Here is a 23,471-nt window from a genome sequence, read left to right on the forward strand (position 1 = left end):
CGGTTCTGTTAGCAGCAGTTAGCAATAACAAATGGGCCCATAATAAAGCCTTAGATACCTCAGCATTAATTTTATGGTCTATATATGGTCTATGAAGAGATCAAAGGAATAGAAACACATGGAATAGACAAACTGGAGGCGTTAGCAGTGCTCCCAGGGAATCATTCCAGACACCCAGGTGCTCCCCACTTCCCTGTTTACTCACTGTGGTAGTATGGCAGCAGGGAGCTGGGTCACCAGTGGGTCCTGCCCCTGCCCACATTCCAGGCAGGATGGGCATGGGCAGGATGGGCAGCACTGTGGCAGGACACAGGAGCTACTTGAGAAACAAGGGTCAAAGAAAGGCCTTTGCTGGGATAAAGCCAGGCAGGGGATGCACGTGGGACCAGACAGGAGGCTTGCACTGTGTGGATGAATTTGGAGGTGACTGAGTTTAGGCTGAGCCAAGCACAGCAGGACACCAACGTTTCATGTAAGAAGGACAAGCCCAACTTTAGCTCATCCAGTGTGCAGTTGATTTCTGTTGTATTCTCTCTCCAAGCATACTGCTGGATCCACACATTGCACCCTGTAGACAGAGGGATGCATTTGTAGCGGCATCCATCAGTAGGCACTTTTATTCTATCAATTAACTTTCTTCCTATGTTACAGTATTTACCACTATCTCTTGCCTGTTAAACAATCATTTAGAATGCTGTGGAAAACACTATTGATTTCTGCATGCCCACAGACACCATGTTCTGCGCCTTAACTGGTGTGTTACAGCGATACTCAAAGCACAAACCTCTCTGCTCCAAGATTACAAACATCTCAAACAAATGAATGTCCTAAGAAAGGCAATGGTTTTATTGCTCCATCAGCACAAATGATGTGGTCCTTCCCCTAATAAAGTAACCTGGTAAATACACAATAATAATAAATGCAGATACCCCTGCTCATGCCAACCCCTCTGGGGCAAACAGCACCCAGTGTGGGTGAGGATCATGAGTGTAAGACAGCAAGACAGCAAGGAGCAGGAGGAGCAGGGGAACAGGGGCTGGAGGTGTAACAATGGACAAGAAGTGGAGTTCAGGGTGGACTGCAGCTCCCAGGGCTAGAGATGGGACAGACACCCAAGCTGTGCCTTGGCATGGCCCTTGTGAGCTGTTCTAACTCATACTGCAGTAAATGATAGGTCTTAATAAGCTTCTACCCCATTCTGTGACAGCTTCAGGGTTTAAACAGTACATAATTTATACATAAAAGGGTTCACTGAGGACCAAAAGTGACTGGGAAAGGCAGGAAAATACCAAAATCAGGCAGGTGCTGCTCCTGTTGCCCAGCAGAGATATTTTCCACAGACACATGCAGCTGTTAAACAGAAAAGCTGAGTATTTATATTCAAAAAGTGATAAAGTCTAATGTATTATACAGATTTGTAGGAACATAAAATTGTCATCTGGTATCTTGTGTGACAGCTGAGGGAGGCCAGGGGACACCGCATGAGAAAAGAGATGGGAAAACTCAGGGTGTGAGTACCCACAGCAGTTGAAAACAGTAATATATCTCATTAATTATCTTCTGCATCACCCCAGGGATGTTAGTGGTTAGCTAAATGGACTCTGGGGTCCTTTCATCCCATTAAAGTGATGGGAAAAGGCCCCCATGTTCCTGAGAGCCAGGCTGTAAGTGAGCACCACTGAGCAGAGCAGAACTCCATCAAACCAAAACGGGGTTTAGTTCATTCAGCCCAAAGGGAGAGTGCAAACTGTCATTAACTCAATAGCCGTCAAGAGCTTGGAGACCTGCACATTAATGGCATTGGCTGCAAGCCTGCAGAGCATCAGCAGCACAGGCCAGCCCCGGCACAGTGGAGGGATGCTCCTGGGGATGGGAAGCAATAGTGCAGACAGCACAAACCCTGCCTCTGCCCACATGGCAGGGCTGTAGTGAAGTGCAATTCCTGCCCTGCCACAGCCAGTACCTCCCAAAGCTGCTCTGGCAGCAGAAACCCAGCAACACAGGGATGTTACTCAGGAGGACACCAGCGTGAGCTTGTTCAGGGCCCCCAGGAACAGAGAACCAGAACACAAGTCACTGACAGCCCTGAATATGCTTCTGCATGTCAAGCTCTGCCCCTTTCCTGGCTAGTTTGTGGCTGACACTGCTGAGCTGGCATAAAGTTATCTCTGAGCAAGGGAGGAGAACCCACATCACCCTGTGGGTGCCACTAGCTCCAGTCACACACATGGACTCTTAGTCCACCAAATCGTGGGCCTTTTCAGGATACACGTTCCCTATGGGCTCTGTGACCCTCAGGTGACAGCACAGTTCCCACATGGAACAAAAAGCAAAACCTTTTGGCTTTTGTCAGGCCAAGAATGGCAACTTGGTGCCAGTCCTGCACCTCAGGTCCTGGTGGAGCTCCAGCCGGGAGCAGGTTCATCTGTGTGCTCACACCGAAGGCTGGCAGCATAGACATGTTTGCTGTTATTCCCACTATCTTCAGTCCTAGATGAAGCCTCGGGGATCAGGAAATGCCTATGTTGGCATTGGTTTTGCATCATTTATGCAAAAGTTATGCTTTTTCAGTGCAGATTTGATGCGCGGATAGACCCCACAACTAAAGTTGTAAAGTAGGTAGGCTTTTATTCAGTGCTGAGGTGCATGGGGATGGCTCCTCCAAAGCATGCATCCCTCAGGGTTGTTCTCCCTTTCTCTTAAGGTATACACAGACATGAGGTTGCTCAATCCGCCTATACATATTTAGTATCTATCCCTGCTTCGTATTATAATGAGCCAGAAGGTCCTTTGCACCTGCGCAGTGCCCCCTCTGGTCATGGGCAGGGGTCTGAGGATGGAGTAAATGAGTCTTCCTCTTAAACTTTACACCTTTTAACCTTCAGACATGGCCTTAGGGTTTGGTCGGTGCCCAGTCTGCCTCTCCCTGGCTTACCAGTAGAACCAATCATCTGCTTTTGTCCCTTGTCAGTAGAACTGCATCTGCTTCTCCCCCTCCAGCAGTAATCAATGCCTTGGCAAGATGGCAATGGCAGGTACTTAGGACAGACAATACTTTTGTTTAAGCACAGGAATTCCTTTAACCCCCTGGTACAATTTCTCTGTATTACCCCCTGTACATTGGCCACCCCTGTATCAAATCCATCACGGGAGGATCCAACACCTCCACTCCAGCTCGTACCACTGCTGTGCCTGACTCCACAGCTCCTTAGCGGAGCTCAATTCACTCCACACAGTTTAATCAGCTTGCCACGGCTGCTGCTGCTCCCCCGAGCTGCTCCCGGGCGCCAGAGCAGCAGCAGCGTCCGGGATTGCTACAGCTCACACAGAGCTGCCCTCCGGTCACCCAGAAGGGGTCGGAGGGAGCCGCACCGGGCTCGTACGGCGGCGAGGGCCCGAGCTGCTGCCTGCGGCCCACAGCCCACACCGGCAGACGCGGCCTCCATGTGCGATGCTCGAGTTACACCGGATCCAAGCGGCTCCACCGCAGCCACGGTTTGTGCTCCCTCTTTCCGCCGGGCCCGTGACGGGCACGGAGCCCCGGAGCCAGCCCCGGAGCCAGCCCCGGAGCCTATCCCGGCCCTCACACACCGCGGCTGCGCACACAGAACGGCTCCCGCTGCCCTCACACCGGGCTCCGGACCGGAACCACGGCGCCTGCGCAGCTGCACTGCCCTGGGGGCGTGGCTTGACCCGGCCCCGCCCCTCGCCCCGGCCCCGCCCCAGGCTCCGCCCCCTTTAAGAGGCGGGGTCAGCACGAGCGGGCCGCGGAGGACAAAGCTGGGCGCGCGGCCTCGCCGCGGTACCCGGATGTGCGGGGGGCGTGGCCGCGCGCTGATTGGCCACCGCGGGGAGGGGGGCGGGCGGATAACGGGGACACAAAATGGCGCCGCGCTCGCTGCCGCTTACATAACGCGACCTCTCACCTCGCGCGCCGGGGGGGCGGGGCGAGCCTCAGCGATCGACAGGCGGAGCAGCCAATCGGGAGCCGGAGGCGCCGGCAGCCCACCAATCGGCTCGCGGATCGGCGGGGCGGGCCCCGCGGGGGCGGGAGCAGGTTGGGGTGCGCGCGGCCAGGCCCGCCCCGCCCCGCCGGCCGCCGCGGGGGGAGGGGAATCTCCCGCCATTTTTCAACCGTCCCGCCATGGCGCCGCTGCTGGGCCGCAAACCGTTCCCGCTGGCGCGGCCGCTGCCGCCGGGGGAGCCCGGGGAGCGCTTCGTGATCGCGCACACGCAGGAGGCGTTCCGCAGCCGCGAGTATCCGACGGGAACGGGGACGGGAACGGGAACGGGAATGGGGGGGGACGGGAACGGGATCCGGCCGGGCCCGGAGCCGGGCTCTGCAGCGCACCCGGGCCTCCGCGGGGGGATGGCGGAGAGGTGATTGTGCCGTGGCGAGGTTGTGCCCCGGGTCAGGACCGTGCTCCGGGGCGGCCGTGGAGAGCGGCGGACGGGGCACGGCTGCGGGAGCGGGGCTCCTTAACGCAGTGAACGCCGGAGCCGGTCTCGGGCTGCAGCCGGGTGGTGGGGGTCGGTATCGTACCCCCCGAAGGAACAGATGGGCGCAGCAAGGGGCTGTGCAGAGCCCAGGGTTTCCCTCCGGACGGAGCCTGTTCCTCGTGGCCGGTTTTACATGAAACCCGTCTTTACTCGTTACCTTCCTTCACGGGTTGCCGTGTGACAGCGGCAGGAAGCGGCCTTGGGCCCGGCCGGGAGCGGGGCAGGCGCTGGGCACCGGCGGAGGCAGAGCCATGGTCCAGGTGCCCTCAGACCGCTGTGAGCGGCCTGCTCAGGGCTTGCGTTGGGACCTAAACCTGAGACTGGGAGCGGGGAATGCATGAACCTCAACGGGGACGTACCCCGGAGGTCCTGGCGGTGCAGAGGACAAAGGGGCTCCAGAACTTGCACAGGGCCTTGTGCTGGAGCAGGTCTTGTTCCTTCAGATGAACAGCAGCTGCTGGAAGCCCCTGGGAAGGTTTAGGCAGCTTTGGAAGCAGAAATGCACCTCTTAACGCAGATAAGCATCGCTGGCGTATTCAGCCCAATAAAACGCTCTTGGGTACGGGGTTAGATACTTGCTTTTCACCGTATCTCAAATTAAAGCATTCTGCCTGTGACTCCAAAGCTGCTCTCGTGGTGTACGCACAATGAAAGCAGCTTGGTCATCCGTGTGCCCAGGAGGAAAGCTGTGCTCTGGACAGTGATCACTGATCACAGAGACGCAGATTAAACCCGATTGCTACTTTTGGGAAAGAAAACGTGACTTTGAGCTTTGCCTTGTGGGACAGCACAGAGGCACTTCCTGGGAGCGCTCCAGTGGTATGGCTGTTGTGGATCCATGGGTAGGTGGAGGAGGACAGGTTCCTGCAGACACTTGCATGGTATTCATATTAAGGGAAGAAAGGAGCGGTTTCTCATCTCAGAGGGGCTGGTGTTAGCTGCAGGGTCAGAAGCAAGAGGAAACCAGTGCAAGCACTGCGGTTCTAGAGAGATGCTCTGTGCTTGGGGAACGTACTTCATAGGGTGCTGTGGGAGGCGGGCAGCCTAGCACGTTCTAGAAAGTTCGTGGGGTAGGTAGACATGAAGCTAAAAAGAGAAACTGAGTAATGTTGGGTTTCTGTCTTGCTTTGTTGGCTCTATATAATATATGCCAGGCAAAAAGTGGAACAGAGAATTGCAAGTGAGTCAGTTGAAGGGAAATGTTACCTGAAGAACACTTGGAGAGGGGTTTTTGGTCACTTCTGTCTGTCCTTGGTAGCGCGGAGGAAGGAATGTTGGTGATGGGAACAGCCTGCAGAGGTACATGGGTCCTCCCCATGCTTGTGCCATTTGTGCAAAGGCCTTGAAAAGTAGAGTCTCCTGAATGTTTGATTTTCCACCTTGAGAAGTGGTTGATGAGCTCTTCCCGCAGAGGATGCACCCACCCTTACCCTGCAGCTACACATGAGGGGTTTGGAAGACATTGGAAGACTTGTTTTTTGTTAAGATTTGCAGCTGTAGTTTAGGTTGAACCAAATATTAAGATTGAGGTGTTGCCTATGAGATGTCTGCCCCGTGGGCATGTATCAGGAGCATGTCCAGCAGCAGGGAAGAGATGGATAATGCTTCCCTGTGAGGGTGCTGAGGCGCTGGCACAGGGTGCCCAGAGCAGCTGTGGCTGCCCCATCCCTGGCAGTGCTCAAGGCCAGGTTGGACACAGGGGCTTGGAGCAGCTGCTCCAGTGGAAGGGGTCCCTGCCCGGGGCAGGGGTTGGTGCTGGATGGGCTTTAAGGTCCCTTCCAACCCAAACCAGGCTGGGGTTCTGTGATAACGTGGTCATGAGAGCTCAGGTGTTTATTTCAGTTTCCTATTTATTTGTAGCTTCCTTTGCCAAATCCCCTGAAAATCTGAGCACCCATCCTGTGTAGAGCCCACTGTGTCCTGGTGGAGCCTCTGACCCATCAGGTCAGACCTGGTGCAAGCGCTGTTGGTTGTGTGGCTGTGGACAGGTGCATCCCTGGGAGCCTGGAGCTGAACTCGTTCTTGTAGGAGCTCTGGAGGCCTCTGTGAGGTGTCAGGCAAATGCTTCATGCAGGGTATGGCCTTGTCAGGTTCACCTGTGCAGCCTGTCTGTGGCATGTGTACTGAGCATCTGATGCCTGCCGGACGCCACATTTGATCCGTAGTGAACAGTGTGGGGCTGCTGCAGTGTGTGTTCTGTATTGGATGTGATTTGGAAGACAGTGCTCAAGGTTCTGAGAGCAAACCAGCCTGGAGCAGCAAGAAGGGACTGTTCCAGGCAAAGCTTTCCTTCAGCCATCAGCGTTGTCTGGGGAAGCTGTCCTGCTTTCCTCAGATAAAAGCTTGCCATCTGCCTCTAGTGTTCTGTGTGATAAGCAGCACAGAGAACATAAGGAATTTGGCTGCTTGTGGCCTATAGGTTCAAGGCTGTTGTGGTACCGGCCAGTTAAACTCTGGCTGAAAGATGACAGCACCAAAGCTCTGCACTTCTAGAAGAGCTTTGCCACCCCCCCATGGATGGTGTCTTAGAACAGTGCTGGCCTTCTGGGGAGGTTTGCTGCCTTAGGTAAGGTGAAGACAATTGATATATTGAATAGATATAGATATATTGAATTGAATTATTACATATTATATATTATTATATATTGAATTGAATAGATGCTCTAAAGCTATTTTGGAGTTGACAGTCATTTCTGGGAGAGGATCAGTTACGCAGGAAGAAGTAAACTTCAGATCTGTTTCATAGCTGCTGGTGTGTGGTTGGCTTGTTTGCTTTTAAACATGACTTTTTCCCCAGAAAGGGTCCCTTGTTTTTGTTGTGTTTTCTGCCTTTCGGCAGTAAGTGATGTTCAGTGTGATGCAGACAGATGTGATGTGTTAACTGTTATGCAGTGGGTAGGCAGCTGTTTAATTTAACACGTGTGTTACTGATGGCTTTTGGGGGAACATTCACAAGCTGATGTCCAGGGTTTGTTATTTATCACTGTGTTGGGACTCTGTGGCAATGGCAGCTCCAAGTGTGTGTGGAGATGGGCTGGTTGTGGCACAGCAGCCGCAGTACTGAGTCAGACCTGCTGAACGTTCTGGGGTTTGTTTTCAATCCAAGTGGAGAGGACAAACAGCACATGTGGAGTGGAAAGTTTGAGCGAGAATTAACTTTGCAAGAGCATCCTCCTGCCTTTTGGCTTTGTGCTTCCCAGGGTTCCATAGCAGAACCTGGCGTAGGGAGCTCATGGCAGAGCCCAGAGCACGGTGGGCAGGGGAGGCGTGACTGGAGCCTGGGCAAGGAATGTGTCCAGGATCAGTGTCAGAGCAGCTGACCAGCTGTAGGTGGAATTGAGTTGCATGTGAGAGGAAGAGCTGAGCTGGAAGGGGAAGTTGCTGTACCTGAGGCTTTTGAGTATAGTGCCCTGGTATAGTGCAGTTAAGGTTGTTCTCAGAGGTGTGCACAAGGAGGGGAAAGTTCTGTCAGTTTGGGAAATGATGTTAGGAAGAAGTGGATCTTTCAGTTCCTTTCCAGCTGGAGATCAGCATTTATTGGCTGTCCTTGCTGGAAGGAAAGGGATTTCCTCACAGGTCTAGAGAGAAGAAAGTTGATAAACTGGTAAAGGAGAAGTAGACCAGCATTATTTCCCAGCCATATCTCAAATATTTGTCTGCAGTTGAAACTACTGCAAGTGTGTGAAGGCAGCAGCATCCCAAGCCCTGAGGAAGGGTCTTTCCCCCAGCACTGCTGTTGCAGCAGCTGTGAGCCCTCCGGGTTGGTGGTGTCCTGGACATGCAGAAGGGGAGCCTGGGGGTGAGGTGGGGCTAACGAATGAAGACCACTGTTTCTGTGTGTCTGGGCTCCTGTTTGCTGTGAGGATTGAATTTGCTTTTAACTCTTCTCTTTGTGGGCAAGTCCTAAGAAGGAGCAGCATTGTGGTTGCAGTTTAGTCACTCTGAAAGTGGTTAATTGCTGTAATTATAGGGGCAGACTCCTGGGGGTTTTGTTGGATTTTTGTTCATGTATTTTGCCTCCTCATTCAGTTTTGCTACAGAGACCGGTTAAAAACACACCTCTGGTCTGGTCCGTGGTGCTGTGTGGATGGGTTCCTCCTCCTTGCCATCACGCTTCTGCCATGATGTGCTTCCTGCCCTGCAGCACCTCTGCAGGAGGGGTAAGGATTGGCCTGAGAGCTCGAGGCTCTGTGGGATATGACTTGTTGGGCTGCTGAGGAGCAGGACACTCCACAGGCAGAGTAAGCTGGGGAACTGCAGGGTTTCTCCTTGCTTTTAAGGCCTGCTCCAGGATGAGGGAATGTTCCATCAGTACAGCCTCCTCTGGAGGTGGGTCTGCTCCTGGCTCATAGTCTTGTGTAGCATCAGTTGCTGTGAAGATATGTGTGTATCAAGGTCCACAGTATAACTTCTGCACCTTAGTGTGCTTTCCTGTGGGGCTGTGAAGGAAAATTGGCTTTGCTGGAGTTGTAATTTCCAAATGGGAATCTTAGTGCAACTGATTTTGGTGGGATTTTTTAATTTCTTGAAAGGCAGAGGTGATGCTGGGTCTGTCCTCTGCAGTCCTGTGACCCCACTTGCAGCATTGTGTGCAGTTCTGGTGTCCTCAACATGGACATGGAACTGTTGGAGCAAGTCCAGAAGAGGCCACGAGGATGCTCAGGGGCTGGAGCACCTCCTGTATGAAGACAGGCTGAGAAAGTTGGGGCTGTTCAGCCTGGAGAAGAGAAGCTGCATGGAGACCTCATAGCAGCTTCCAGTGTCTGAAGGGGGCCTATAAGGATGCTGGGGATAGACTCTTCATTAGGGACTGTAGTGATAGGACAAGGGGTGATGGGTTCAAACTGAAACAGGGGAAGTTCAGGTTGGATATAAAGAGGAAGTTTTTTACTGTACGGATGGTGAGGCATTGGCACAGGTTGCCCAGATAAGTGGTAAATGCTCCATCCCTGGTTGTGTTCAAGGCCAGGTTGGGTGCCATGGTTCAGTGTGAGGTGTCCCTGCCCATGGCAGGGGGGTTGGAACTGGATGATCTTAAGGTCCTTTCCAACCCAAACCATTCTATGATTCTATATGTGAGACACAGAGAGCAGTTTGCTGTGGCTCTGCCTTCGCAGGAGCATGGAGCAATCTGCTCATTTGCACAGAGACTCATAATTAGCACTTGTGCTGTTCCGGGCTGAGCTGCTGCTCTGCTACAAGCATGCTTTGTGCACTGTGCCTGCTTCTCTGCTGGTGCGTGCACTGCAGGAGAGGGGAAGGATGCTGCTCTTACTTCTCCCATGATTTCTCCACTTAAATTACTCCTGGTAAGCATATGGCAGCTTGAGTAGACTGCTGCTGGGTAAATTGGTGTGGATTTATACTCTGCTGGGTTTTCTGATAACTGCCTGTACATGTGCTATCCATAGAAAGTATGAAGTAGCTTGTATCTGTTTACACTCCCAGTTAATTACTGCTTTGGTGGAATGGGCAGAGCATAGCTCCAGACACAGCACAGTAGCTACTGCTTTCATTCACAGTGCTGTCTGCATTAATGGGTATTAATCTGAACAGCCAGAGTAACTCAACCTTGAGGCTGCTGTGGTATGGGCAGCAGGTCATGTAGCTGGTGAGAAAGGTCATCATATTGTGCTGGTGCAGCAGGCTGCTCTTGTTGGAAGCCAGAGGAAGGGTAAACTTCCATGTGATTTCAGTTACAAAGCCCTTGGGTTTTTTCCTCCAAGGACTGCATGTGCTGGGTAGAGTGGTTAGAGCTTGCATCTAGTGTTTGTAACACTGCCCTCAGGCAGTAGTAGTAGTAGTTTCCTATTATTGTCAGGCATTTAGCAACAGTGGGTGCCATGACTCCTGCACGTGCCTCTGATACTGTTTGTGCTTTTTCTGATCAATCAGCCTGGAAAACTGAGAAGTAACTTAGCAATGCCACAGGGCATTCAGCTGTATGTATTCCTCTTGTGCAGTTCAGCTGAACTGCTGACGGTGTGTTACCTTCTGTATGCTTGATGAACAGGATGGGCATTTCAGTGCTGGAAGCTTTAGGGCATCCTGGTCTGAAAACCTGTCTGATGTAAGCAGCTTCTCGGTGGTAGACACAGGGTCAACCTGTATGACAGCAGTCCTCAGCCTTGGTGCAGTCCACTATCAAGGGTTTAATGGAATTAGGGTTTCGTGTGTTGTGATCATGCTCTCCACTGCATAAGTCCTGTTTTCCTGAGCTGCCACTTCTACAGAGAGTATGAAGCACGTCTGGAGAGGTACAGTGAACGCATCTGGACGTGCAAGAGCACAGGAAGCAGCCAGCTGACACACAAAGAGGCTTGGGAGGAGGAGCAGGAAGTCGCTGAGCTGTAAGTACCAAAGAATAAATTGGTATGTGTCTATCTTCAGGCACTGGGGCAGAATCGTGGGCTTGGGCATGATACGTTATTGCTGGCTTAGGAGGTGAGGTAAGTAGCTTTTTACTGGCCGCAACTAGATTCTGGAGGTGAAAGCAAGTTAAGTCCAAATTTGATGCCATCACTTAATGTACTTATTTAGTGCTGTATCATGGTATTACTAAACCAAAATAGTTCAGCATGTGGTGCTTGGCATGTTTTAAAGTCCATCGAGTAATGGGAATTTTTCGCGGGGTGGGGGGAGGAAATCTTGGAGGAGCTAAAGTAAAAATGCAGTAAAAAGAGGCTATTAAAGTACTCCATTAGTCAGGCCACAGCTATAGTTGGGGTTTCCAGATCTGTGCTGGAATCAGTTGTTGTACTAAATAAAAAATATATTTTGGAGTGCTCTTTTGGGGATCTGCTCCACTTGAAACCATAAAGAACACAGGAAAACCAGCAGAAATCATGGCTCTGTTCAGCCCACCAGTGTTCCAGTGGCTACCATGGCCCTGACCTTCCCTTTAGCACACAGCACTGGCCCCAAAGCTCTGGTTGAGATCCAGTGTCACTCATGCCATAGAAGTGAATTTTCTGTAGAGGTGCAAGGCCTTGGCTCAGACAAGGTCTGTAACTTGCTGTGTGGTCACCAAGTTGTAGGAGTGATGCCAAACAGATGGTGAACTGGTGGCTTGGACTTGTGTGACTGCTTTTCCCTGGGTTTAAACTGGGGGGATGGTCAGTGGTACTGCCGAAGAATGAAATGTTCTAGTGCCTCTTTGAAGAGTCTACTCTTTAGCCTTAGCTTAAGGAGAAATTTCCCATCATTTGAGGTTAATTGCATCCTTAAAGGCAACAAACAAGAAACCTGTTTGCTGATAGTCCTAATTCCCATGAGGGTTGAAGTACTACTGTCATCAGTCTTTCCTCCAGAATGTTCCTCTTTAAGAGGAGGGTGCAGAGCTAGCTCCATTAGTTTGAAATCCTGAGGCCAAGCCTACTGGTCTGGTGTCACTTGGCTTTGGTTAACAGTGGTGGGTTGGTTGGCCACTTCTGAAAGCACAGAGAAATATAAATAAAGGATAAATGGCAAATTCTCAATAGCAAATTTGGCTATAGCCTCTCTAAATATGGAAGGGGGAAAAAAGGCTGTGGAATGAGATTTTTAGCTTTGTCCCTTTGAAATGGGATGAAAAGCTTCCCAGGCAGTTTGCTGGCTGCTGAATACCTGATACTTGTCCGAATAAAAACAGTTCATTTAGCAGTTTGCTAAAGGGATACATTTGCCAGTGGCAGTTGTAGAACAGCAGATAGAGCTGAGGATTGTCAGTACTGTATCCTGGAGCCTGGAAAGCTAAAAGGGCTTTGGAAAAATGGAGTATTTTGTTCCTCCTTAAAGTAGTTTGAAATGGACTTTTTAGCCAGAAAGCTTTACGCAATGGATTTCCTAGTCTGCTGTCAGCAGAGACCTGATCTCCTAGAAAGAAAATCAGTCAGGTCAATTTGTAACAGTCCTTTCCTTTCTCTATGTGAAAGCATTTGAAGATCACGATGTGGTGAAACACAAAATATCCTTCTCTGGAAGGATGATTGGATTGTGTTAACCTGCCTCTATCTTGTTCCCTGGGTTAGCAGTCTGTTCGGAAAGAAAGAAATGCCAGGTCTTCATCAGCATCATAGTGGTGTTGGTTGGAAGCAAAAATCTTAAAGTAACAAGCCCCAGAAACACTATGGGATCTTGGTGTATATTTTACACATGTGGTAGAGAAGCAGTTAGTGACCAGCAGGAAGGAGTTCACCATCAGTGCTGCTCTTCCAGAACACTCTGGTGTTCCTTCTGGGAGGAAGAGTGCAGTTCATATTGTTATGCCAGTTAACACTGTTCGGAGGTGCTGGGGAAGGGCAGCAAAAGCCCAAGGATGTTCACGTGTTAACGTGGCATCTGCCTCCAGCATTGTCCTGGCTGTTAGTGTTCCTGGATTGTGAAATGGGAGGTGGCTCTGCAGTTTGGCTTTTATTGCTGGAATAATGAAAACTTCTGTGCTTCCTCAGCTTGAAGGAGGAGTTCCCCATCTGGTATGAGAAACTGGTACTGGAAATAGTCCACCACAACACTGTATCTTTGGAGAAGTTGGTGGATGCTGCTTGGCTGGAGATCATGACCAAATTTGCAGTGGGAGAGGAGTGTGACTTTGAGGTAAGGATCCGTTTTCTATTTTATCCCGTGCTTTTTGCACAGAGCTCCTTTTGGATATCTACAGGCAGGAGATGGGAAGGACGTGTTAGTCACATCGTCAGGAAGATGATGAGAGTTTCTTTTCTGTAGAATCCCCGTGACAGCACCTGCTTTTGCATGCAGAATGGTTCTATAAGCAGAAGCAAGTGGATGACCTATACTGATGGCAAGAAGATAATGACTTATCCATGTGTGTGTAGGGAAATAGAGATATGTTTATTATACTGCTTAAATGTGTGATGGTCTTTGTACATATTTAAATATATATAAATACATAATTAGAGGAAGTTAAAAATTACCACCTGCCATAATCTGCTCTAATGTGTTCCCAGGAGGAGTAATAGTCCTAAAGTAATGTAGCTTGAAGTCAATTGCTTGCAAGTCTCTATGCCCTAACAGTTGGAACTGGGAATGGTGGGGAAAACTCAAACCTGTTAAAAATAAGGGAAAGATACAAAGTGCTGGCAATCTATCTGGAACATACTCAACTGGGGCTGCTGAGAGAGCAAGCTTGCACCATGGACGTACTCCTTCCTCAGGCTGAGAAAGTAGCATCATTAAACACTGGAAGAACTTGAGGGTTGGCAGTTCTCTCTTTCTTAATAATTTGTACAGAACTTCCAGGTAGGAGTAGTAGAAAGAAACCCTGTAATTGCTTCGTGAGAGGGATCATCCTTCCTCAGGAAGGATGGCAGTTAAGTGTTTTGCCAAATTATAGCTTGTAGGTAGTCCTGGCTGCATATTTCCTGCTTGGGGTGTTTAAAGCTCATTAGTTCATGCCTTTTGCTCAGGTTCAGTTTTCATCACTATTGCCTTGCAGGTTGGTAAGGAGAAAATGTTACCTGTGAAAGTTGTGAAAATACATCCCCTGGAGAAGGTTGATGAAGAGGCCTCGGAAAAGAAATCTGATGGAGCCTGTGATTCCCCATCCAGTGACAAGGAGAACTCCAGCCAGGCAGCACAGGACAACCAGAAGGAAGCGATCTTGAAGGAGGATGACAACAGGAGGGAAAGTATGAGTAAGTAGTAAGATAGCATGCCAGTAGATAGCACTTGGAAGTGAGTATTTAAACTTACGTACATCCTGTGTCTGGGCTGTGAACATTGTCTGGGATGTCTAAGCAGTGTTATGTGTCGAAGAATTCTGTGATTGTCACTAATGATGGTGCAGCTTTGGTGGCATCAGTGCTATTGGCTCTCAGCTGTTCTTGCCTGGTTTAAAGCAGAAAATATGCTGTCATTCTAGGGTGTAATACTGAAATCTGCTTGAGGGTGGTGATTAGATGGGGAACTAGGTGGTCTTTAGAATCACAGAATAGAATAGTTAGGGTTGGAAAGGACCTTAGGATCATCTAGTTCCAACACCCCTGCCATGGACAGGAACACCTCACACTAAACCATGTCACCCAAGGCTCTGTCCAATGTGGCCTTGAACACCACCAGGGATGGAGCATTCACAACCTCCCTGGGTAACCCATTCCTGTGCCTCACCACCCTTACAGTAAAGAACTTCTTCCTTATATCAAATCTAAACTTGCCCTGTTTAAGTTTGAACCTGTTAGCTCTTGTCCTTACAGTCCCTAATAAAGAGTCCCTTCCCAGCATCCCTGTAGGCCCCCTTCAGACACTGGAAGCTGCTCTGAGGTCTCCACACAGCTTCTCTTCTCCAGGCTGAACAGCCCCAACTTTCTCAGCCTGTCTCCATACAGGAGGTGCTCCAGTCCCTGAGCATCCTCGTGGCCTCCTCTGGACTTGTTCCAACAGTTCCATGTCCTGTTTATGTTGAGGACACCAGAACTGCACACAATGCTCCAGGTGAGGTCTCACAAGAGCAGAGTAGAGGGGCAGGATCACCTCCTTTGACCTGCTGGTCACGCTCCTTTTGATGCAGCCCAGGATACGGTTGCTTTCTGGGCTGTAAGCGCACACTGAAGATGCCTTATGTTCATTTTCTCATCAACCAACACCCCCAAGTCCTTCTCCTCAGGGCTGCTCTGAATCTTCTCTGCCCAATCTGTAGCTGTGCCTGGGATTGCTCTGACCTGGGTGTTAGGACCTTGCACTTGGCTTTAAGGTGCCTTCCAACTGAAACCAGCCTGTGATTCTATGATGATTGTTCTCGGAACAAACACCCTCCAGTTTGGAAGCATGTTGCTCTGCGGGGACAAGCTCTAATTCCCTTTCATGTCCCCAGCTGACAAAAAAGAGGTGTTTTTTCTTTTGGTTTATCCCCTTTCCAATTTTCAGCTTCTGAGACAAAAAAACCTCCGTTTTTTTCTGCATGATTTTTTTTCTGAGGGTTCAAAATAAAGCATGGTTTGAAACACTGTCCCCCTCTTTTATACCAGTTCCTCGTTGCAGCAGAAGCACTCAGTGTCCAAGCACTGGATATCCAAAGCTTTTCTTAACTCTGAGAGGGAGCTGTTGAGAGAGGAGGGGAAAAAAGCTTCATGTCGTGTGTAACTTTTCAAAGATGGAATAATAAGATTGTGTAGAAGACATTTCAAAAACTGCTTTCAAACAGGTTGCAGTCCTTTTAATGCATTTATTACTTGTGTAATACACCATTTACATTTGTCAACGGCCACTTCTGCATCTGGGGTAGGTGCTCTGATATGTAGAATATAAACTCAGAAATAGCCCAGCAAGCTCATAGCAAAGTCAGGAGTGGAAGACAAGTTCTGCCAAGCTTAATAATTGTCAGCTGTTGCTGATGGGTGCTGGAAGAAGTTCTGAGCTGTTCTGATTTCACTGCAGTCCTCTGTATAACCAGGAAGAGGAAAAACAGATGTTGCAGAAGCAGTCTGGTTTTACCCTTTGAAATAGCAGTAGGGCTTGTGGGTGGGGGGCTCATCTGAGCTGTTCTCCTGTACTACCTCATCAAAGGCCTGGGAAGTACCTTTTACTTTAGAAATGATTGTTGACCAAATTTACAGCAGCATTTTGGGGCTTGAGAGTTAAGTCTTCCATAATGCTTTGTCCGTTGGTGTGCCTGTTGTGAGGAGCTGTGTTCAGCTGGGTTCTTGCTGGCAGTGCCCATTGGAGTGATTGGAGGTGGAAAGAATCCCCCAGGATTGGGGATTCCTGTGTTGTTTGCAGTTTCTGGCTCAGCTGATGATCTGACCTGTGTGTTTAGTCACGTCTGTAAACTCAGACTGTCCTGCCCTTGCCATAAAAGATGAACCTCAGTGTTTTCAGATCAGGGTCATATCATGGTCAGTAAAAGCAGTCACCACTGGTCATATGGGTTGAGGTCACCACACAAGTTTGCTACACAGGCTCTGTGTAGAAGCTGTGTTCTCCTGTGCACACACAAGGGGGCAGGGCTGCCCTGAGCATTTCTGCTAACGCTGGTGTCAAATTGGCTGGTTTTGTGGGAGGAGAATAAAGGAGCAGAGCGAGCTTCAGCTCTTCATTCTGGTTAGGAGTCTGCTGTGCTTCAGAAGCCCAAAATAAGGCTTTGTACCAGCTTCATTAAATCATATGTGCAGTCTGAAGTGGCTTTGTATTTTCAGCTCCTTAGGGAGTGAACTCTGAAAGAGGCAGAAATGAACTACTGAAGGCAGGTTCTGCTGCTTGAGCTGTAGTTGGAGCTAATACTGCCTTGGAAAAATCCTGAATAAGTGGAAAATGGGAGACTCCAGCACATGGATGATCTCTGAGGTTCCCGTAGTGTAATGACTGAAAGTTTTATTGCAGTGGAATTCGATAGCAAATGAAGTACAGTATGCTTTTGGTGAGCTGACTGCAGAAAGAAGCATGCAGTGGTTTCCTCTTCCCCACCTCTGAGTGTTCAGGTGCTGTTTGATGGGATTTGATGTCACCCCTATTTCTAGTATCTAGACAGTAAATTGCAGGAGAGGTCATGCACAGGCCTGTGGTAGGAACTTGCTTATGTGTGGCACATGCATCCAGTGAAGATCAGGTTCAGCCACTTAGATGATGTGGAGGCACATCTCTGAAAGCAGGACTTCGACAGAGCTTCAAGTATCCTTTACACAACTTGTGTTGTGCCATTGAGCAGTGAATCGTAGTTCAGTGATTGTGAATTTACTAAGACTTTTTTAATACAAATGGGGAACCAGAGCAGGCAACATTTACTCCTCAGCCTGTCTTGTGATGAGAGGATTCATCTCCTTTCACCTGTACTATCACTGTTAGAAAACCCAGTGGGGGATCTTAAAGAAAAACTACTGAAATGAGTGGGAAGACTCCCAAAATGAGTGATGCTTGGAGCAGAGAGTTCCACTTTGCATTATCTGAAATGCAATACTAAGTACCTGAGCATTTATGTAACATCTGTAATCTGTTTCTTAACTGAGGTGCCTGATTCTGGAAGGCAGGGGGCAGAACTTGGTTTTCTACCATGAAAACTACAAATGCTGCTGAAGCTTAAGTGCTGTCAGGCCTAGAATGTGACAAATCTTTATTTATTTTAAAGCCTGATTTTGCTCTACCATCTACTTATATTCTGCATGTAGATAATTGTTCTCATCTCTCATGCTTGCTTTAGTGTTCTCTTTGTGTCATAGCCACAAACAGAAACATTTGGGGATTGCTTCCTTCAGTAAGCTTGGATTTTTGTCTGAAATAATTAACGTTTGCAACCTAAATATAGAAATAGACTGAACGCCAGCTGGTGAGGTGATGTCCTTCAGTTACATCTCTCCTGAGAATAAAGAGGCTGGTTGGATGAGTATGCTTAAAATCTCAAGCTAAACAAGCCTGTACACATGGGGCTCAGAACTGGAAAACTTTTCATGGCCACCAAAGTTAAATGCTTTTAAAAGTGACTTTAATTTAGAGCCAGTAATTGCTGCAGTAGGGTTGTTTCCAGTATGGCATGGCAGAGGTAGGTGGGGCTCAGCAGCAGCTCCATAGACATGTTTATGGTTAGGTTATGAAACCTCTGTCCCTTTAATGGGAAAACGTCTAATTTTATAGACGTTTTCTCGCTCTCCTATTTTCTCCCTCGGTACTTTCAGCTTACCAGCTGCAGAGAGATGGGTTTAAATATTCCAAGTAAAGACAGGTTTTACCTCTTCCTTTCGAGCTGTTTAGGGACCCTGCAGTCTGAATCTTTAGGATGCTTTTAAAACCTCAAATTTACAAAATCTGAGGGGAGACTGAGCTGAGCTCTTGGGCAGAAGCTGTTCCCTGTGAGGGTGCTGAGGCGCTGGCACAGGGTGCCCAGAGAAGCTGTGGCTGCCCCATCCCTGGCAGTGCTCAAGGCCAGGTTGGACACAGGGGCTTGGAGCAGCTGCTCCAGTGGAAGGGGTCCCTGCCCGGGACAGGGGTTGGAGCTGGAGGAGCTTTAAGGTCACTTCCAACACAAACCAGGCTGGGATTCTAAAATCTGATTTGGGGTTTTTTCCCAACATTCTGGTTTAACTGAACACTGGGTGTGCAGGGGGTGAGGTGCTCCCCTGGCAATGCTCTGGGTTCTTTGGTTTTTTAATGTATTTTTTTCCTCCAATGCTAAGACACTGAATCTCTTCCCTTGCTTTACCAGGTGACCGAGCACGTAGGTCTCCTCGGAAGCTTCCCACTTCTTTGAAGAAGGAAGAACGGAAGTGGGTTCCACCTAAATTCCTTCCACACAAATATGATGTCAAACTGAAAAATGAAGATAAAGTGAGTTCTCTGTTTGTATCATTTCTAATTATGAATGTGCAAGTTTGATAAATCACTGTCGTTGTGTCTGTACAGTAACAGACTGTTGCCTGTTTCTACGTGTAATTGGGTTTTGTGCATGGTAACAACTGACCATTCCCTAGTACCACACACACTGAGTCGTGGTGCTGCCAATAACCTTAGAGGGGTTGCTGTTAACTGGATAATCTCCGGTCAGGCAGTTAGTGAAATTTGGTCAGTTAGACTAGCTAAATTGTGAGCAGCAGAGGCTGCTCTTGTTCTAGCTGAGCATCTCTAAGAGTTGTAGGTAGCTGTGCTTTGGGAAGCTCCATGTAGCTGCAGCACTGCTGGGTGCTTTCAGTCATCTGCTTGCTAATGTAAGAGTACACACAGAGTACAGCACCACTCACAGCTCTGGTCTCAGGGAAAAAAATCAAACCAAAATGAATGTTAACATGTAAAGTCTTTTAAGTTAGAAGCAGCTCAGCCAGAGGAAGGTCAGAGGTGAAGCATTGGCTAAAAATTTGCAACATAAACTAATATTGTTTACTTGTTTGGCTAATGGTCACCTGCCACCCTCTGTTGTGCATGTCAGTTCTGCGAGTTCTCTTTGGTCTTTTTGGCCTTCAGAGGAGCTTTAAGGAGTGAGAAGTTTGTGGGCATGAGGCATTACAATAGTCATGCCTCCATTTAGCCACGTGATACGTGTTTGTAATATGGTTAAAAGTTAAGTGTTACCAGTCTGTCTATTATCTCCAAGATCATCAGCAACGTACCAGCAGATAGTTTAGTCCGCACGGAGCGTCCTCCCAACAAGGAGATCCTAAGGTACTTCATCCGACATAACGCCCTCCGGGCTGGCACGTGTGAGAACGCTCCGTGGGTCGTGGAGGATGAGTTAGTGAAGAAATACGCTCTCCCCAGTAAATTTAGTGACTTCCTGCTTGACCCACATAAGGTAAGAGCTCCTAAAAGTACCTCCTTTGCTTTCTCACCCTTTCCCCACTGTTAGACAGTCTTGGTGGAGACTTCATGTGGCAGTTGGATAAGCTCCAAAGCTTACATCAGCTTAGCGAGCCGGAGAGCAGGAAGGTCCACTCTTGCATGCTGACCCTTTGGGAGGTGACACAGCTGAAGTTGGAACTTTCTTTTCTTGGCTCCCCCTCCAGTATAAGTTTTAGGTCTAATATTTGTAAATTTGTCATTATGATTGATATTGATGCTGGATGCTTTTGGCCCAGGAAATTGCCTTTAGCAAAGAATTCAAAACAATTTTTGTAGAATAAAGTTAATGCAGACACTTCATTTGATGATTGTGCAGTCTTCAGTAAGAACTTCTCTCGTGGCTATGAGGGCTCTTAAACAAAGCCTTCAAGAGTGACCATCCCTGAGTCAGAAAATCTGAGTGTTCCTATGGCAGTTGTAACTTGATCATGTTCCTGTATGTCTATTCTGAAATAATTGTTGCTTAGATGCTTGTGCCTTTTGCTGTGCTTATTACAGTGGAGATGTTTTATTGCTAAGGAATCTCAATTTTTTAGCCCATAAAGGTTATATCCATGTATTTTATTTTTTGCCTCTTGAAATATGTTAGTATTCTGGGTGCATTCTGAAACAGAAATTGAGATGCTGAGAGAGTTCTGAAATCAGTCTCTCTTTGGCTCTGGGTTAAACTGCTCTGTGCTAAAAGTGCTCTGTGAGGTAGGTGATTTCAGCAGCTTAAAACCAGTCACTGTTTGGTTCCATTGTTTCAGAACAGAATCCTTGCTCAAACCCAAATCCTGCCCCCCACCCCTCCATTCTGGGTGCTTTCAGGCAGTTCAGAAACCAGCCTCTGAACCCCTGTCTCCCATAGGTGCTCCTTTGGTTTTCCTCTGGGCAGTGAGCAGGGTGGGATCCAGGGCTGAACCCCCCGTGATTCATGAAGAAGTCTCTCATCAGAGGCCTTGTTTCTGCAGTCTCCAGGCAAACCCCAGAACTCGTTCAGGTTTTCTGTGATGTAGTTGGGAATGTTTAAAAGTTCTTTGTTGTGTTTCAGTTTCTGAAGTTAAATGTGAACTTTCCAGAGTGAACTGGTGACTCCTGAACCAACATAGTGATGCAGTGCAGAATGTTGAAAGCTACTGCAGAAACCTGTTACCCTTCATGTACTGAGTACCCCCTGTTCATTGGAAAAGTACATCAAAAGTGAAAATAGGCAAAAGTAGTTGACAGGAAAGGATGCTTTTAGTTACCTTTAAATGTTAATATAAATTCTTTCTTTAATTTTAGTATATGACCCTCAACCCCTCAACCAAGAGGAAGAGCTCTCGATCACCTGACAGAAAGCCTTCGAAGAAGTCCAAAGCTGATGGATCATCCCTGGGCCAGCCACTGAGTCCTACTCTGTGGTGCCACGTGCATTTGGAGAAATCTATTATTGGCTCTCCACTGAAGGTGAAAAACTCTAAGAATTCAAAATCTCCTAAAGAGGAGCTGGAAGAAGTGATGAAAATTGTGTCACCGGCTAAGCTTGGTTCTACCTTTCACATTCCAAAGAGGAGCCGACTGGGAAAGGGCAACAACAAATCCTTGGACAAAAAGCAAAGAGGCAAGAGGGTTCTGAATGGGCAGAAGTCATCAGGGAAGTCGAAGTCTCCAAGGAAAGGCTTGAAGACCCCTAAGATGAAAATGAAACAAATGACACTACTGGACATGGCTAAAGGTACCACTAAGGTGTCCAGGGCTCCCAGGAATTCAGGAGGCACCCCTAGATCTTCCAGCAAACCACAGAAACATCTGCCTCCTGCAGCTCTCCATCTCATTGCCTATTACAAAGAAAACAAAGACCGGGAAGACAAAAAGAGTGCTCTCTCTTGCATCATCTCCAAAACAGCTCGGTTACTCTCCAATGAGGATCGTGCCCGTCTTCCTGAGGACTTGCGATGCTTAGTACAGAAACGCTATGAGCTTCTAGAGCACAGGAAGAAATGGGCCACCATGACAGAGGAGCAGCGAAAGGAGTACATGAAGAAGAAAAGGGAAAAGCTGAAAGAGAAACTGAAGGAGAGAGCAAAGGAGAGAAAGGAGAAGGAGATGAAGGAAAAACTGGAAAAACAGAAAAGATACGAGGACCAAGATCTGAAAGGAAAGAGCTTGCCTACTTTTAAACTGGTTGATACTCCAGAAGGACTTCCTAATACACTCTTTGGGGACGTTGCCATGGTAGTGGAGTTCCTGAGCTGTTACTCGGGGTTATTGATGCCGGATGCTCAATATCCCATCACAGCAGTTTCCCTGATGGAAGCGCTTTGTGCAGAAAAGGGAGGCTTCCTGTATTTGAACCGAGTACTGGTCATTCTCTTGCAGACCCTGCTGCAGGATGAAATTGCTGAAGATTATGCTGAGCTGGGAATGAAGCTCTCTGAAATACCACTGACTTTGCACTCTGCTTCTGAGTTGGTTCGCCTATGCCTGCGCAAGTCAGATGTGCAAGAGGAAAGTGAGGTCTCGGATAACATAGATGAAAGCAAGGATTCAGCAGCTTTTGAAGATAATGAAGTACAGGATGAGTTTCTGGAGAAACTAGAGACATCTGAGTTCTTTGAGTTGACTCCTGAAGAGAAGTTGCAGATACTTGGAGCCCTATGCCACCGGATTCTAATGACATACTCAGTGCAGGACCACGTGGAGGCCAAGCAGCAGACGTCGGCTGAGCTGTGGAAGGAGCGCCTCGCTATCCTGAAGGAGGAAAATGACAAGAAGAGAGCAGAAAAACAGAAGCGAAAAGAAATGGTGGCCAAGAACAAGGAGAATGGGAAAGATGAGAACATGATGGGAAGAAATGAAAAGAAAAAAAATGAGATGATGAAAATAGAGCACAGGGTTGAAATAGAAGCTGATGATATGATCAGTGCTGTGAAGAGCAGGCGCCTTCTTGCCATCCAAGCCAAGAAAGAGAGGGAGCAACAAGAAATACAAATGAGAGGTAAGAAAAATACCAGGAGATTAGAGCACTTGTGTGTTGTGCAGTAGAGGTGAATAAGTTAATGGCAAAATCGACAGCCTGTTCTCAAAAGTATTACCTGCTTTTAAGGGATTTCCTCACTGGAGGATTGTGATTCAGCTGCTGTGGTTCCTATTACAGTTCAAAATCTGGAGTGTTCACAAAAAGCAGTAACTGCTTCTAGAGCAGTGTTCAGTATCTTTCTAATTCTGTCAGGCCCAGGAGGATTGGAGAACAGAAAACAACAATAAGTATTGGTCTGCACCCAAGTATCTTCTGACTTTTATGTACAGAGGGGATACTTCCTGTCTAAAACCTATTTCCTGCAGCTGCTGCTGGTCTTGTTGCCATGCACATTGTCAAGCTGATGCTAGCAGCCCACCTCCCAGATAAGGACCTGGGCAACACATCTCAGTTTACATTTTCTCATTTTAAGTGCTTATGGAGTTGTATAAGCTGCCTGCTCAGACCTCTGTAAAACACAGGCTTCAGTGCCAGGCTCCATATGCCTCTGGAGAAATAGTGCCTTTTGCTACAGTGGAGTGTGAAGAGCAGAATACTCTGGAATTACAGGTCAGGAATTTTTTGGTTGCAGATGTGGGTACAGGACAGCCTGGCTCATCTGGTTGTTAGTTCCCTTCTGAAACAGTCCCACATGGAGCATGATTTCTGTGCCCAGGCTGGAATCTGGAAGTGTCTGTTCTAGAGACCAGGAATAGGTGAATAGTGTGTAATACCT

The 23,471-nt window shown here is 48.3% G+C and overlaps 1 protein-coding gene across 1 annotated transcript in view; it reads left to right on the forward strand.

The window, feature by feature from the left end:
* The first annotated feature begins 4,132 nt into the window (after positions 1–4,132).
* The window catches only part of BAZ1B (bromodomain adjacent to zinc finger domain 1B), a 49,762-nt gene continuing 30,423 nt past the window's right edge, over positions 4,133–23,471 (forward strand). Inside the window, exons 1-7 of the mRNA XM_005141713.4 lie at positions 4,133–4,257; positions 10,734–10,850; positions 12,930–13,074; positions 13,934–14,132; positions 18,626–18,747; positions 19,508–19,705; positions 21,019–22,714. Of these exons, the coding sequence (XP_005141770.2) occupies positions 4,145–4,257; positions 10,734–10,850; positions 12,930–13,074; positions 13,934–14,132; positions 18,626–18,747; positions 19,508–19,705; positions 21,019–22,714 (2,590 nt within the window). The 5' untranslated portion in view covers positions 4,133–4,144. The remainder of the gene's footprint in view (positions 4,258–10,733; positions 10,851–12,929; positions 13,075–13,933; positions 14,133–18,625; positions 18,748–19,507; positions 19,706–21,018; positions 22,715–23,471) is intronic.

Source organism: Melopsittacus undulatus, chromosome 13, assembly GCF_012275295.1.
Source record: "Melopsittacus undulatus isolate bMelUnd1 chromosome 13, bMelUnd1.mat.Z, whole genome shotgun sequence".
Taxonomy (NCBI): Eukaryota; Metazoa; Chordata; class Aves; order Psittaciformes; family Psittaculidae; genus Melopsittacus; species Melopsittacus undulatus.